The sequence below is a fragment of the Lactuca sativa genome, chromosome 4 (genome assembly GCF_002870075.4).
Source record: "Lactuca sativa cultivar Salinas chromosome 4, Lsat_Salinas_v11, whole genome shotgun sequence".
NCBI classification, from domain to species: Eukaryota; Viridiplantae; Streptophyta; class Magnoliopsida; order Asterales; family Asteraceae; genus Lactuca; species Lactuca sativa.
The window spans coordinates 294,506,005-294,522,118 of record NC_056626.2 but is presented as its reverse complement, the minus strand read 5'-3'; the positions used below and the strand labels follow the sequence as shown (position 1 = coordinate 294,522,118).

The 16,114-nt window shown below is 33.6% G+C and overlaps 2 protein-coding genes and 1 long non-coding RNA gene across 5 annotated transcripts; 1 reads left to right on the top strand and 2 right to left on the bottom strand.

Annotated features, from left to right (window-relative positions):
• Positions 1-1,989: 1,989 nt before the first annotated feature.
• LOC128133333 (uncharacterized) lies at positions 1,990-3,780 on the bottom strand. The gene is made up of 2 exons (XR_008231909.1): positions 3,645-3,780; positions 1,990-3,586 (listed from the first exon to the last, which is right to left on the bottom strand). It is a non-coding gene; the product is annotated as an uncharacterized LOC128133333 (long non-coding RNA).
• LOC111909864 (guanosine deaminase) lies at positions 3,520-5,050 on the top strand. Of its 3 annotated transcripts, none has more exons than XM_023905632.3 (4): positions 3,520-4,140; positions 4,240-4,424; positions 4,516-4,620; positions 4,758-5,050. In XM_023905632.3, the coding sequence occupies exons 1-4, from the start codon at positions 4,125-4,127 to the stop codon at positions 4,941-4,943; spliced, it is 492 nt and encodes a 163-aa protein (XP_023761400.1). In that variant the 5' UTR covers positions 3,520-4,124; the 3' UTR covers positions 4,944-5,050. The 3 variants fall into 3 exon arrangements, with proteins under 3 accessions (XP_023761400.1, XP_023761399.1, XP_023761398.1); XM_023905631.3 differs by having other exon boundaries at positions 4,234-4,424; XM_023905630.3 differs by having other exon boundaries at positions 4,231-4,424.
• A 748-nt stretch (positions 5,051-5,798) lies between these two features.
• On the bottom strand, positions 5,799-8,631 carry LOC111909863 (probable protein S-acyltransferase 17). The gene is made up of 10 exons (XM_023905629.3): positions 8,301-8,631; positions 7,829-7,922; positions 7,600-7,694; positions 7,342-7,509; positions 7,145-7,217; positions 6,990-7,042; positions 6,798-6,889; positions 6,643-6,695; positions 6,427-6,552; positions 5,799-6,316 (listed from the first exon to the last, which is right to left on the bottom strand). Exons 1-10 carry the CDS (start codon positions 8,447-8,449, stop codon positions 6,038-6,040), a joined length of 1,182 nt encoding a protein of 393 aa, XP_023761397.1. The 5' UTR covers positions 8,450-8,631; the 3' UTR covers positions 5,799-6,037.
• Positions 8,632-16,114: the final 7,483 nt, after the last annotated feature.

Here is a 16,114-nt window from a genome sequence, read left to right as displayed (position 1 = left end):
AACACAAAGTGTTTCTCTTCTTATAAATACATCTCTAACTTGTTCGTTGCCTTGCTTTTATAGATAATTTGCTTTAATTTTTTACCCATTTGGATTCACTATCAATAAACACGATCCAAATTGATCTATCCTAAAATACAATAAAATAAACATTTTTTCTTTCATCACATACATTTTAAACTCCCATTACTTTTCAATTTCTTTCTATTAATGATTATAAATAGGTTAATTATTTTAAAATAAATTCAATACCTAAAATATAATCATAAATTAACTTCACTTCAATATTAGAATAACATATTTTACTTATGATTATAAAATTATGCATTTAACTATTAACATATTATAATTAACATATTAGTTTAGATATGTTCTTAGCTATGAATCATTATCATTTTAATGTTACAACTTTTTAATAGTTTGTATAAAATACTTAAATTGTTAATTTATATATAACGGTAAAATGTTAACTTAAATTTAAATTATTGTTGAATATTAAAAGTTATAAGTTTAGATATGTTGTTATGTATCAACCAATTGTCTTTTTAAGGTCGCAACTTTCTAATAGTTTTTATAAAATACTTAAATTGTTAATTTAAATATAACATTAAAATATTAACTTAAATCGAGATTTCAATTGAATATTAAAAGTCACAACTTGTAGTATTAAATGCAAAACCTAAATTATAATCTCACGTTAACTAAAAAAATATCCTAAAGCTATTTTTATAATCATTAAGAGTTTCTCATTCAATAGCTTAAAAGTAACTTACAACAATAGTTAAAAATCACATTATGTAAAAAGTTATATTGTTATCTTTAAAAACAAAAACAATGTTTGATGTTTTAAATAATTATAATGATAAAAATTAAAATGTGAAGCATATATATATATATATATATATATATATATATATATATATATATATATATATATATATATATATATATATATATATATATATATATATATATATGGGAAAAGTGAATATACATTACAATCTCACCTAAGCTTAGGTATTAAACCTAATGAAAATACATTGTTTTACTATATAAAGATTGCGATTAGGAGATTCACGATTAACACATGCAAATGTAGATTCATAATCGACGCAATAGTTTTGATAACGAAGCAAGAACATTAATTATCTTCGGCCTTCGTGATAATGAAAAACAATAATGTTCACTGGGATTAAGTAATAAACGATAATAGAGGAAATAAAACAAGGATGATAAAACGATAATTGAGGAAAGAAAAGTTATTGGGGACGATATATTTACCAAGTGAAAACCAAACCGAATATAATTACTAATTTAAAACGACATATTTTAGAGGTTTGGTACTAAGCTTAGGCGAGGTTGTAATGTATATATATATATATATATATATATATATATATATATATATATATATATATATATATATATATATATATATATATATATATAACAATAATTATAAATAACATTAAACCAATTATTATATTTTTTTTAACGACAAATACAAATATATTAAAATACTCTTAAATTATTTTATCTATGTCCACATTGTGAGACTTGAGATGATGGAGATTATATTGTTTTAAAAGATGTCTATATTATTATATAATTTAAAATAATCAATATTTTATATAATTTAATATAAAAAATATTATTTCAAAGTTAACTATCATTATTATAACTAAAATAACGTATATTTATATATATTTCAACTATATAATTATCTTCTACACAATATTCTTCATCAATACCATTTTAAGATGCTTTGAGTCTTGTTTTAGAGAAAGAATAGGAAATAAAATACTTTTTTGCAACTATTTACTTTTCAAGTAAAGCAGAATTGACAAAATTGCAAAAATGGTCCCTGTGTTTGGCAAAATTATGTGGTTTTGGTCCAAAAAGTTTTAATGGTGCACCAATGGTCCAAAATTGGATCTTTCTATTGGTTTTGGTCCCTCTCCGTCTAAAAAGACTATTATACCCCCCATATTTGTTTTTTTTTATTTTTTTATTCATTTTAGTATTTTTTTTAAGTAATTAAAAATCAAAATACATCTCTCTCTCTCTCTCTCTCTCCCTCTCTCTCTCTCTCTCAAGAAACCTGTTTTCAGCTTCCACCACCGGAAATAATCTCCGTCACCGCCAAACACTGCCACCTCCCCCTCCGTTGCTGATCACCTATGATAAATGTGTCTCTCTCTCTCTCTCTCTCTCCCCCCCCCCCTATCTGCACAGTCACCGACGAACGAACACCCCAACACTTTTCTCACCCTCGCCATCGTTCTCCACCACCTAAAAAGTCGTCCTCTCCACCAGGCGTCGCCTCCATTTCCCCACCGTTGTTGGCCACCTATAAAAATACACCTCTCCTCCCTCTGCTTTGTCACCGACAAAAGAACACGTCGCCACTTCTCCCATCCTCGACATCGCTCTTTTGCAATCTGGAGCACCATCATCTTTAATCTTTTGTTAGAACTAGGGTTTTCAGATCCGCCAAAGCCGGAGAAGATGAAAGGTAAGAACACCATCACCTGTTCTATCCAGAAACACCATCACCACTGCGACAACCCTCTGAAAAAAGCTTATGGGCTTTCAAGAACAGTCTATTTCTACAAATTGATTTTCATATATGTGCACTCATATCATTTATGTGTTTAGGGTTAATGGACTCAAAAAAGGATACGATGGTGCTGAATCAAATCGGAGCTAAAATCATCCCATAAATAGAATCTGAAATTGTGTGTGCCTTGTGTTCTTGGAGAAAATCACCAGCCATGGCCATTGCTGTTGGATCTCTTTGATTCCAGATGGAAGAGACGAATTGAAATAGATGTGCTCCAATTTTTCTTGTGATGGTGTTAACCGATGATGGTGGGTGATGAAGTGGCGGCGACGACTAATGCTCAAGCGTGTTTCCGGTGGTGTCGGCGATGGGTGGGATCTTCGTTTTGGGAGAGATACACTAAAGAGTGGGATGATGGGTGGGTAGAACTTTTTTTTTTTTTGATTTTTTTAATTAAAACGTCTTAAAAGAATAACAAAAGATATTGAAAAAGAATTACTAAAAGGGCATATTAGTCATTTTAGGTGGGATGTGGACCAAAAACACAAGAAAATATAACCATAGGGACCAAAACCGCACAAGGTATCTAAAATTAGACCAGTGGTACACCAACATTTCATTTTGGACCAAAACTACAGAATTTTGCCAACCACAAGGACCATTTTTGCAATTTTGTCAGCAGAATTAACTAATTACCCTTGATATCCTTCTTGTCATATAATTCCCATGAACATGTCAACTCAAAGACCCGTTTTTTTTTTTTTTTTTTTAACGACGGAAATGTAGAAAAATATAAAAATATCAAAAAGGGGTTAAGTTGGTTCTGATAAAATCGGTTCGTGAAAACAGATGTCATTACGTCCTCGAATTCATAGTCTTCGGGTGTTTCCATTTAAACACAAAAATTTCACTGAAAATTTTAAAGAACCTTATACCTGATGTTGGAGGCTTGGAGCAGCTGAAGATGATGGACATCCAAATCAAACCCAAATGGAAAACGAATCAAACCATAGAATCCTATACCTGTATTGTAGTTAGAGATAAAAATCCAAATGAAACAAAAATAGAATCCAAATCATACCCAAATCAACTCTAGCTCTCTGCTCAAATCCGAAATGAAACCCTAGTTTCATCTTTCTTCAACACACAGAGGCAAACGATGGTGGTAGTGTAAGTGTAGCTGTGTTCGTAGCAGTGGTGCGTGTGTTTGTCGCATCATTTTTAGATCTAGGGATTACCTTCTTCTGTCGTTGTCCTCCGTTTTTTGCCCACAGCTTTGTATGGAATTTGAAGCAGATAGAGATAAAAGGTATCAGAAGGTGTCTATGTTTATGTTGAGGTGGTGAGAAATAGAGGAGGTGTCGCGATGAGAGCAAGCTGAAGAGAAAACAGAGAAAGGTGAAGAGAACACGTGGATTGCAGATGGCAGAGATTGCCAAATGGAATAAACCACTGTTCATCGACCCATTAATAAATCATCTGCCTCTCAAATCTTCTTCAACTAAAGGAGTCCTTTTGTTCTTTCGACTCAGCACATAATCATCTGCTATCTGATTCCTTCATGGAGGAAGCTAACAGTGAGTCTCTCTCATCTTATCTTTCAATCTTCGATTTCACACGAAATTATCGTTTTCTACTTCAATTTACTGTATTTGATAATTTTCAAGCAGTTGCAGAGGACAAAGACAACAAATTCTTGATGAAAGCTGTTAAAGAAGCTTATAAAGCAGTAGAATCTGGAGATGGAGACCCATTTGGTGCAGTGGTTGTTTACAAAGATGAGATTGTTGTGAGTTGTCATAACATGATTTCAAAACACACGGATCCAACTGCACATGCAGAAGTTGTAGCAATAAGAGAGGTTAGTTATAAATTTTTAATGCTTCAAATTCTAATCCTTGATGATAATTCATAATTTCCCTTTATGTTTTTAATCATACCACTTTTTTCAGGCATGTAAAAAGCTGAACCAAATCGAGCTCTCAGATTGTGAAATGTATGCCTCTTGTGAGCCTTGCGCTATGTGCTTTGCAGCCATTCAGTATTCAAAATTTAAGGTTCAGTTTCACTTTTTTTTTTTTCTACACTATTCAACAAAGTAGTTGCTTAAAACAGTTTAAATGCTAAATCATAAATTTGCAAACTATTTTTATGTAATAATTATTTGTTCTTTTCATCTTTTTTGTGGATTCAGAGGTTGGTATATGGGGTTAAAGTTGAAGCAGCCATTGCAGTTGGGATCGACGCCTTGATTTCAGATGCATTAAGAGGAACCGGATCTTTTCAGAAGGTTGAACTCAAGATAAAAAAAGCTGATGGTGATGCAGCTGTTATTGCAGAACAAGTTTTTGAGAACACTAAAGCCAAGTTCACTTGTTGAAAACACCATATGCATATGTTCTAATGAGCTAATTTGAAATTCATAAAGGTGTAGCAAGTTACATATATGTTGTCTAAATTTGGTAAAAAATTACAAGTTGGTTACTATTATCAGTAAAAAAATAAAGTATGATGGCTAATAGAACAATACTAGGGATAAAACTTGTAAATCTTTCAATATACGAAAGGTGAGGGGCAGAAATTGTTGTTGTCTAAATTTAAGGGCAGAAATTGTTTAAATTTAAGGGATGTCAGTGATATTTTACAAAGTACAAGAATATAAAATATGGATGGAAAGTGGTAACATACGAAAGTCTTTGGACAAAACATGACTGACATAAAAAATAAAGAAGTTTTGTGGCAAAATCCAAAATAAAAAAAATCTTTTAGCCAAAATCTAAAATAAAAAACTCTTGTGGCAAAAATGTGAAACACAAAAATTATATATTCCTAAGCCATTGTAGCCAAAATCTAAAATGAAAAACAGGCAAAAATGTGAAACGTAGAAACTTCAATATTTCTAAGCCAATTTTTTTTTATTATATAGTATAATATAATTTGAGAACTCACCTTTAAATCTTTAAACAATGAAATATCAATTTAACATGAGATCAACACTTTTATTATCTTATTGATGTAATATTTATACTTTACCTTGATCAAGTTTGAAAAGATCACTCCAATACTTATTATGGTTGATCTTATTCTCAAGAGCTCTTCAATTAAGTATGAAATCAATATCGATGATGAGTATATGTTTCTTGTTTCTGACATCGAATTTTTATGGAAAGAAAACAGAGAGAAACAGATACAATGTGATTAACATTATACTTTGCCAATAAGACAAAACAAGGTATTGGAAAAGATAAATCAAAAACCGAGTAAAGAGAGTAAGAAACAACTATTCTTAACCTTAAAGTAAAGGTCAAATCTTTCTAAAGCTCCACCTAGATAACATATGCCAAAATCTAAGAACCTACAAAAATACAAATACACTTCCCAAAAACAAAACATAAGACCAAATCACACCACATGAAAACCAACAAAATTAATAAAAAAAAAATGTGTTTGAAACGATGAAACAAGACCTTATCTTTATTCGTTTTTTAGTTTACTAAATGAAAAGGAGTGACGCGAAGAAAGCGGATAAATAATCTCATAAAGATTTTTCAAAAAGCCTCGATCATAAATGTTGTTTTTAACGATGTTTATGTCCTCAAGATGTGATTTTCTAAAGAAGGATTTCCATTTGCTTTGAGGAGGCTTTATCTCTTGGCTAGAAAGCTCATCTAAACTAGCTTTTAGAGCTTCTGCACTTGCCTTTGCTTCTTCCACTTTCCTTTGCCAACTTAAATAATCTTGCCATTTGAATGTCTGCACCCATTAAGATATCATATCAACTCTTGTTTTTCACTTAATGGAGAAACAACTTAATCTCATAAGCTATACATATATGTGTGTGTGTGTGTGTGTGTTTTTTTTACCTCATTGGTGGTAGTATTGCTAAGACAAAGGCTTGCATGATACCCAAAGAAACCAGATAGAAGAAGAGAAACTATTGCCAAAAATACCATTACAAGTATCTGAGTGTTGTAAGAGTTCACCAGCCACTGTTAAAACAAACAAAAATTTGTCACATTAACAAAAAAAAAATGATTATTTTGATGCTAATTTATCAAGTATAGAAATCGAGAAGTAACCTGAACAACATGTGGAGTTAGACTCCTGAATGAATTTTCAATCCCATAATATGCTGCAATTAGAATACAAATATGCATCTAAAACATAAGATTGAAAATTTGAAATATGAGCATGAAATGAATAAATATATTATATGGAGATAGATAAAAGGCACCTGTTAAAATATATACAACTTCTAGTTCCTTCAATCTTCCAGCAAGAACTAAGCCAATTGCAACTGTTCCATATACACAAAGAAAGAAATGCCTACAAATTGAAACAAATTATTTTTCTATTTTATGTAAAAAAAAATATACTTTAATGGCCTTAAGTTCACTAAAAATGATATTTTATCATTTTAACTCACCAGAACAGAAACATCACGAAGTAAAGCGTGTTTTTCTCCCCTATGCAATTATTCTGAAACAATGAGAAAAATGATTAATTTAGTATTTTTCTTCTTTATCGTTGGAAAATAAGTTTTTTAATTTTTTATCAGATGAAAGTAAAAAAAAGTCAAACCATCCATCCACAGTGATGGTCAAACCGAGCAACACATCGGTCACATATGCTGCAATGCTTCGACCTAGCAGGCCTGAGTAACAAAGAAACAAATCAACAATAAAAAATTCAAATACTTTTTAAGTATCTTCATCTATTCTATAAATAAATAAATAAATAAATAAATTGTGGGAAATAGGAATAAGAAATGTACATACTTTAGGATTTTGCAAGTGGAACATTCTTTCTCTGAATAAATTATGTTGTCATAAGGATATAAAGAGAGATATTGTGATACATTTTCTGAATTAATAGTTCCTGGATCAGAGAAACTAGCCAATAGAAAAAGTAAAATGCCTACACCAACAGCCAACATGCTTGTGTATCTGCAAACAATATATGAAGGGCAAAAAAGTAAAATATGATTTATAGAAGAGAAGGTGAAAAAGGAAAATAGATTTAAAATGAATTTATACCTGTGATATCCTGCGATATAATGACCAGGAATATAATTAAAAGTTGTGTACACTATCAAACAATAAGTACCCCCAACTATTGCTAAATACATTGCCTACATTACAAAAAATGAAAATTAGAGTAGAATACAGAATTGAATTGTTGAAACTGGAAATTGTATGATTGAAGTAAAACAAGAATGATTACAAATTGGAACCCTAGTTGATGCTAATTTGTTAGGGGAAAAACCTGTAAGATGGGATTAGGTCGATCACAGCAGTAGTATTGAGCAAGATAAAGTGCATTGGTACCTCTAGATCCAAACACGTACTCAATGAATCGTCTGTATCATAATAATAGATGCACAAAATGAATAACAAAATCAACCATTCAGTTGCTCCATTTTGTTCATATGAAATTGAAGAAAAATCGAAAGTAGAGTATATTTTTGCATAACATTCGACGAGTAACTGTTGTAAACTGATTGGGAGTTGTGAAATTGACTAAGAAAAGTAATATAATCTTCTATCTCCTCTCTCTGGCATGGTTTATTGGATGAATTCTTCAATGGCGGATCGATATTAAGACTGAATCATGAAATCTTTCAATTGGTTTAAGGAAATTTTACAGAAAAAAGTAAAGTTTTTGATTGACTAAATAGTCGATCGAAATCACGAAACTCAGTGAAGCAAAAAATAAAAATAGGGTTAGAGTAGGTTACCGGAAGTAATCAAAAGCGCCGAAGGTAAGGAAGTTGTGAATGCGTTGGATGAAAGTGCCTTGAAAAATTGGCCACTGCCCGCATAGAAAAGATACGACGACCAACAGCGTTACCAGTCCATGGCACACCAGAAGCCATTGTACGGCCATTCTCTGGAACTATGGAAGATGAAGACGATGAAAGGGGAAGTAGGAGAGTGGAGGGGGTGAGGAGAATCGGAGAAGAAGGGGTTAAATGTGATGATCTAAATTGGTTTGACTTTGAGCAAGTAAAAGAATTCATTGTTCCTTCAAACCCAAAAATGTAGACGGCTCTAGATATACATTACATGGGTGATACAAGTATAAATTTAGGGATATTCAAACAAAAATAATATGGATGTATATTTCTATTTCATCAGATTTTTCTGGATTCCGGACTTTAGAAAAATATTGTTTTCTTTTCATTTCACGTTCTAAATGTTTTAAGAGTGTGTTAATATACAAATTGGGGATCTTATAAAAAATATATATAATGGTATAAAAAGTTCGTATAATAATAATAATAATAACTAGAAAAGTTACGCGGCGTTGCGGGGTTTGGATTTTGATTAAACGATTTTGGAAATGACTTTACGTACATAGTTTATTGATTTATTTATTGAAGCATAAACTTCATATAATCAGATGTTTACTCTTAATTTTTAAATAGTAAGGAAAGATACATATTTGTTGATAAGTTATTCATGACATTTTTGTGTCCTTCAAAATTGTTTTGTACCCTTGATAAGGAGTTGGCAATAACTCCGCAACCATAGCAGTAGTTTCGCGTTTTACATCGTGTTAATATATCAAAAACGGGAGTTAGTAAGCTAAGTTATAAGAAAGAATCAAATAATTATTTCTTGCATTCGGAAACATAGCAACGGTGGCCATTTTCTACCTATAAAATCAACAATTTCGTTGATGACATTGCTCTTGTCGATGATAATTTGCAGTGCATCGATTGTTGATTCTAAAATCTAAAACAGAAAAAAATAATAATAATAAAAATAATAGAGTCCAGATTGATGAGGGGGACAAAAGTCAAAGTATATGTTTCAATCCAAAAAATACCGAATAAATACAAAATAAAATTGAGGGTTACCAGGGTCTCCCAATTGTCTTCCACAAATCAAATATCATGTACGTTAACATCAATACCTGAGCGAAAAAAAAAAATTAATTATTGTTTAACTCTAAATCAAGGAACCACTAAATTATACAAATGAAAGAATTGGCATTGTATATAATAGAGAAAGTTTCTCATTTTTAGTTTCAATTCCACAAGTTTCTAAAACTTTAGTTGAAGGAGTAATCTACACATACTAATGTGTGCCTATAATTTAGTAAAAAGGTAAATTGTACCAATAAAATGAAAATCAATATAGGACTTACCTGGAGGTAGTTTAGATTGAACAATAACAATGTTAGACAAACTTGCTCAGTTGCTCTTCATCCTTATTTTCTTGAAGGAATAAATATGAGACAAAGACACCATTTTTTATAATTTAATTTGCATACAAAAAAATTTAGCATCTATTTTGCACAATAATTGGGAAAACATGCAATGTAATTCATTATAGGATCCTTATTTTGCTCTCGGCTTCAACTTAAGTTTCAACTAAAGCATATAATTACATAGTAAAATGTGTATGTATTGAAAGATATGGGATTTCTATTTTTGGAATTACGTATGGAAAAAAAATATATGAGCTGAAGTGTCCATCCATGTGTGAGTTAGTGGTTTAGCTTTTTACTTCATATTATATATACATATATTATATTATCATACAATGAAATCTTATAAAAAAATAATGAATAAAGCTAGTTAGGTTTACTATGTGGAAGCCACTAAACAGTCTTCCAAACCTTCTCTCATCTTTCCAAGAGAGACCCTAGTTGTAGTTGTTTTTTATTGTGTCTAAACTTGGATGACATAAAATAAACCTATTGAAGAACCATAATGAACACAAAATATTATAGAAAAATTACGCTTTTAATTGGGTCATCCCATATTTGTAGCAAATAGAGTAAAAGTGAGGAGATTGGGTTCTATATGTATCCATGGAGTGTGTATGTGACATACACACGGAAATCATGATTAGATTTTCAGTCCCAGATCGTTGATAACAGGTGATAAAGTTGGAAAATACATACAAATATTGGCGTTGGAGTGTCCGGCTTTCCATTTAAACGAAAGTTTGTGTGTGGACTTTTCACAAACACTTGGTGGGCTTGAGATTAAACATCTTCTTTTTTCAACATCGGTACACAAAACAACTACACACACGAAAAAATATCACATACGCACATAGGAACTGGTATTATGTAAAAGTGAATCTGTAAACTACAATTATAAATACATATCCAACCATAAAAAGATTAAGAATAAGGTGTTTAGTTCTAAGTATGGATAGCTAAATCACTATTGATGAGTTTCTTAGTTTCTTACCAACAGCTTGTTTGATTACATCTGTGTAAATGGAAGTCACTTCCTTTTTTATAAAAAAAGAGAAAAAAGTACGACGGACCTTTGGGGGAGTGATGGGGTAGCAAACGAAAAACCAATTGATTGCTTTGATAATTGTAAATAACAATTATGTGGCTGACTTCTCTCTCAAGCATTCTATCAAACAGGTAATATGCATCATAAAGTCATTGTAAAAGATGACACTTAGTATATGATTTCTTCACCCAAACAATTTTTCATATTGTAACAGCCCGGATTTCCAGGTATCTTTATTGTTTTGATTTTTGATGTTTGAGAGGAGACTCGGCGAGTTGGAGCTCAGACTCGCCGAGTAGGGTCGCGATTCTGGACGCGGGATTCGTCTGGACTCGGCGAGTCAGGATATGGACTCGGCGAGTCCACACTGTTTAATGAAACCCTAATTTCTCGGGTTTGGGACCTATTTAAAGGGCCTTATGGCCGTCATTTGCACCCAACAGTCCATAGAGAGAAACCCTAGAGTGCCTTAGCGATTTGAGAGAGAAAGGAAGCATTTCTTGACATTTGTGTGTTGTTTAGCAAAGAAGAGGAAGGTTCTAGCCAAGAGGAGACAAAGGAGATTGCTATTCTGTGGATTTGAAGCTTAGCCCTTCAATCTAAAGGTATGATTTCGGCTCATCTCCTGTTTTGTGAAGTATAATTGATTTTAGGGTTTCTTGTGACCTTGTTGAGTTGATTGGATGGTCAAATAGTCCCTTGCTAGTGATGAGACTTTGGATCTGGATCCATAGAGGTCCAGAGAGCCTCATTCATCAAGCTTTATAGAGAACAATGGAGGTTATGACCTTGAGTAGTGATAATTGTTGATAATTCTTCATATATGGTCATATAGAGGTTGTTTATGCACCAAGTCTGGGGCTTTACGTGGTGAATCAGTCTAGGAAGGCCAGATCTACGAATTGTTGGAATAGATCTGACCTTAGAAGCAAGTTTGAGTGATTGCATGGCATGGACTCGCCGAGTCCGATGAGCAGACTCGACGAGTAGCTTGAAGATTGCCTTGGACCAGTCAGTGAGTGGTCCAGTCGAGTCATGGGTTGACTCAGTGAGTCAGGGCGAGTTAGAGAGGATTGTCAAGTGGACTGAGTCGAGCTGGGACTCGCCGAGTCATTCTTGAGACTCGGCGAGTTGAGTCGGGGTGGCCCCGCGATTTCTGCCAGGTGAAACTCGTCGAGTCAGGGGGAGTACTCGACGTGTAGAAAGGGAATCCTAGAGAGTTGGTGAGAACGTCTAGACTCGCCGAGTTGCCGTGTGCACTCGCCGAGTCCGGTCAAAGTTGACCGTTGACCGTTGACCGTTGACATGTGTTGACTTCTTAGGGATAGTCAACCTTAGAAATAAAAAGTGTTAATTAGAGTCATGTGATGTTATAGGAGGATTAGAGCTCGGAGGATCGAGCACGAGGGATTTCCAGGATTCGTGAGATACCGAGATACGCGAGGTGAGTCTTCTCACTATACTTTACCTTGAGTAGGTAATCAGAGCTATGTGTTAGTGTATGTATGTTATGTGTATGCTATGTGTTGTACTACATTATTTCTATGTGATTTATGCTGTGCATGATTACAGAGTTGGAACCGGAAGGTTCCTAAAGTTAGAACCTGAGGGTTCACAGAGTTGGGTGCACGGACCCATAGAGTTATAGCCTCGAGTGGCTAATATGTGTTTATGTGTGGTATTTTGGGGAACTCACTAAGCTTCATGCTTACAGTGTTAGTGTTGTTGTTTCAGGTACTAGCGATGACCGTGGGAAGGCGCCGGCTTGATCTGTACACACGCAGGGGACTTTTGATATATTTATGTGATCTTGGGATTTGTATGATACAGATTGGAATTTGAAACTTAATGTTTTTATGAAACTAAATGGGAAATGTTTTTATATTGCGAAAAATTATTTTGAAAATTCACGGTGTTACACATATAATCTAATCCGAAAGCAAAAAGACAGAAAAAGAATGTAAGCCATTGAAAAACACCCTTTAAAACCCCAAATGAAAACAATATAAGACATATGGGGAAGAGAAAATGATTGACCTGGACTTTGACAGAGTAGCGCAATAGAGTGTGACAACGGGAATCAAACGTGAAAAATGCAATCTGTTCCTAACTGAAATTCAACGAAGATGAACTCCATCTTTGTTATGTTACAATAGTCAATTTCGGGTCGAGTCAAAGTCAAACAAAGTCAACGATTCAAACCGATCGACTCAATTAACCCTTGCATATTAGGGTTCACGTTATGTAATTATTGTATAACTCGCTATTTTAATGAGAAAACATCATTTGGAGAATTCGTGTGTTTAATCTTCCTTAACCTTGACAGTGCTAAACAATGAACCAAAGCGATAAAACACTATTTCACACTCATCGGGAGTGTGTAGGACACTAAAACATGGCTTAACGGGGTTTACAAACCTTGCGTTGCGAAGCCGGACACTCAAAAAGGTCATAATCGAATTCTCTCCCAAATCTCTCCAAGAATGTAAAATCTCTCCAAAATCTCTCTCAAAATCTCTCTCAAACTTTTTACAATCACTCGGGGCATCCCGACCCTTAACTTTGTGAAAAACCGCTCAATACGGGAAGTTTATACGAAAAACAGCCTTAAGGAGCCGAATGTCCTTAAGGAGCCGAACCTCCCTAAGGAGTCGAGCCCTACTATTGGAAACGAGACCAGGAGAAACCGAAGCTGAGAAGAGCCGATAGTAGGAGGACCGAAGCTAGCTCCAGCCGAACCGAGCCTCGCCTTCGCCTCTTTCCCCTTTTCATGCAAGACTCCTCGGAACCGAACCTCTCACTCTCGATTCTAAGGCATTGACCGAACCCTCCTCAGACCGAGCATCACCTTCGGCTGTACAACTCCTAGGACCGTACCTCGCCTCCTGACTTTAGAATTTCGCAACTTCTTCCCGGTTTTTGACCCAATCTTCGTTTTAAGCCCGTTTTTCGTGATTAAAACGCAGGATTTTCACCCCAAACTCGTATTTTAACATATTAAACCCTAAATATTCATATTTAGGTGTATTTTAAGGAAAATCCTTACTTAGGAATAAAAATCTAATGGGTATGGCTTAGAGGTGGAGTGTTGACTTTACTTTAGTTTATGACACAAGCGACCTCCCATACCCACTCCATGACCAACCCACACCCCTCCCCACCATACCTAGTCACTTCCTTGTACTTTTTCCCTCTCTTTCCATCCATTCCCACGTTCCTAAAGTTGGAACATCCATCCTCTCTCCTAACACTCTCTCATTTTCTTATTCTTCCACCAAAGATTAAACACATTTTCTCTCTCAATTTTCTCACAAAAATTCGAGATTCAAGGCATACTCCAAGGCTTTTCTTCTTCATTTGGTAAGTATCATCATCTTTCTTATGATTATTACACATCCTCCTACTCAAAATCTTAGATTGCTTACACAAATTCCATCATCTTAGTGTTAGATTCTCAAATCTTCAAGCAATCCTCCAAGTGTTCTTGAGTTGAACATTTCTCTTCTTCAACATTCACCCACTGAAATTATATAAGGTTAGTTCATACCCCTATATTTTCATGTTTTCTTAAGTTTTAGGGGGGGGGGGGGGGATACAAGTTAAAACAACAAGAACACAAATAAACTCTTCCAACAGCTTTCATCAGAAAAGTTGGACTCTATTCACGGACTGTTTTGGACAACTTAAATATTTTAGTTTTCAAAACTGTATTAGGTGCAAATAGTTCAAGTTCTTAGCTTTAAAATGACTACTTGTACATCTCCATACGATTTTTCTACAAATTATGGTGATTTTTACAAAACTGCCTATCATTTCAAGAACACCTTCGGACCAGTCTGTGATTATGGCCCTTTTCACACAAGTTGGAAGTTACTAAAAATCAAGAGAAAATTTATGAACAAACTAGACCTATTTTCCAATCTCCCAGAATTTACGGATTTTGATTTGGACCTTTGATGATTTTTCCATAAGTTTTCTAAGAACAGCAATAGAAAATGTTAACAACAGAAAAATGCTATCAACTTCATTTCCACCTTGTAACTTGTTGAGCAAGGTGTATATCATTATGTGAACATATATTATTATATTATATGTAATTTTCTCTTGGTAATTAGACATACATCAATAGACAAATGGATTTGTGCTACATTAGACATACTAAATAATAGAATCAACAATTTTTACATCCGTTATACATTACAACATTTGATAAACTATGGTAGAATAGTTTATGTTTCCTTTACATTACAAACGATTATGATAAACTATAATAGGTATGGTTTATGTTCATTTACATGCCAAACTCAATTCTTTAAACATTATTTTCACATAAATCCGTTAATGAATAAATTTGTGAGACGTTCCCTTCGGGTTACTTTCAAAGTAACAAAGTCAAAAAGTTCTGTAAATTGTAACTAGAGTCTCTTGTAGGGAGAACATGATAGTTGTGTATAGATCTATATTGGGTTTGACAAACCCACACCTGAGCTGCTTGCAACAGCTAGACCGGCAGGTCTGAGGTGACAAGTGTCATTTAACGGCGATGCCTGAAGAACGTCATATTACGAGGCCGTCCATGTCAAGTATGGTTATAATAACTCACATGTGGTATTAACGAACAAAAGATTTACGGGTTTTACTTCTAAACTAAATGAGTTTATGTCGATTTAAACTTACATGAATTACTTTAAGTATGGTTAAATACTCGTTTATTCCCGGTCCTGGAATCTAGGACTACATAACTTTTAATAAGAAAATATTGGATTTTCTGGAACATACTTTGTCGCTTTTACAAGAAAAACGGTTTCTTTCTTTCTTAAGTAAATAAACTTTTATGAACTCACCAACCTTTGTGTTGACACTTTTCCAAACAACTGGTATTCTCAGGAAATCACTAAACAGGTAACCAAGTGCTTTTGAGGATGGGACGTTAAGGCGTCAAACCTTTTCATATTTTTGTCAGCATAATGTAATTGATTTGGAAACATGTAATTCATACAATGATGTAATTTTTTCAATTATGTTTATGTTGGATATGTTTACTATGATCACTATTGCAATTGTTGTTATGATACTATACATGAAGTCCTCCACCCCCCGGACGTTTCCTCCATCCTTGGTTTGGGGGTGTGACAGATTGGTATCAGAGCACGGTTTATAGTGAATTAAGTATATCAAACCACATAAGATATACAAACTATAAACACATTTGGGACTGGAAGTCTCTGATTTGAAAACACTTTTCAATGGGTTACACTATTAGAAAATAAATGTTTTCTTGATTAAAG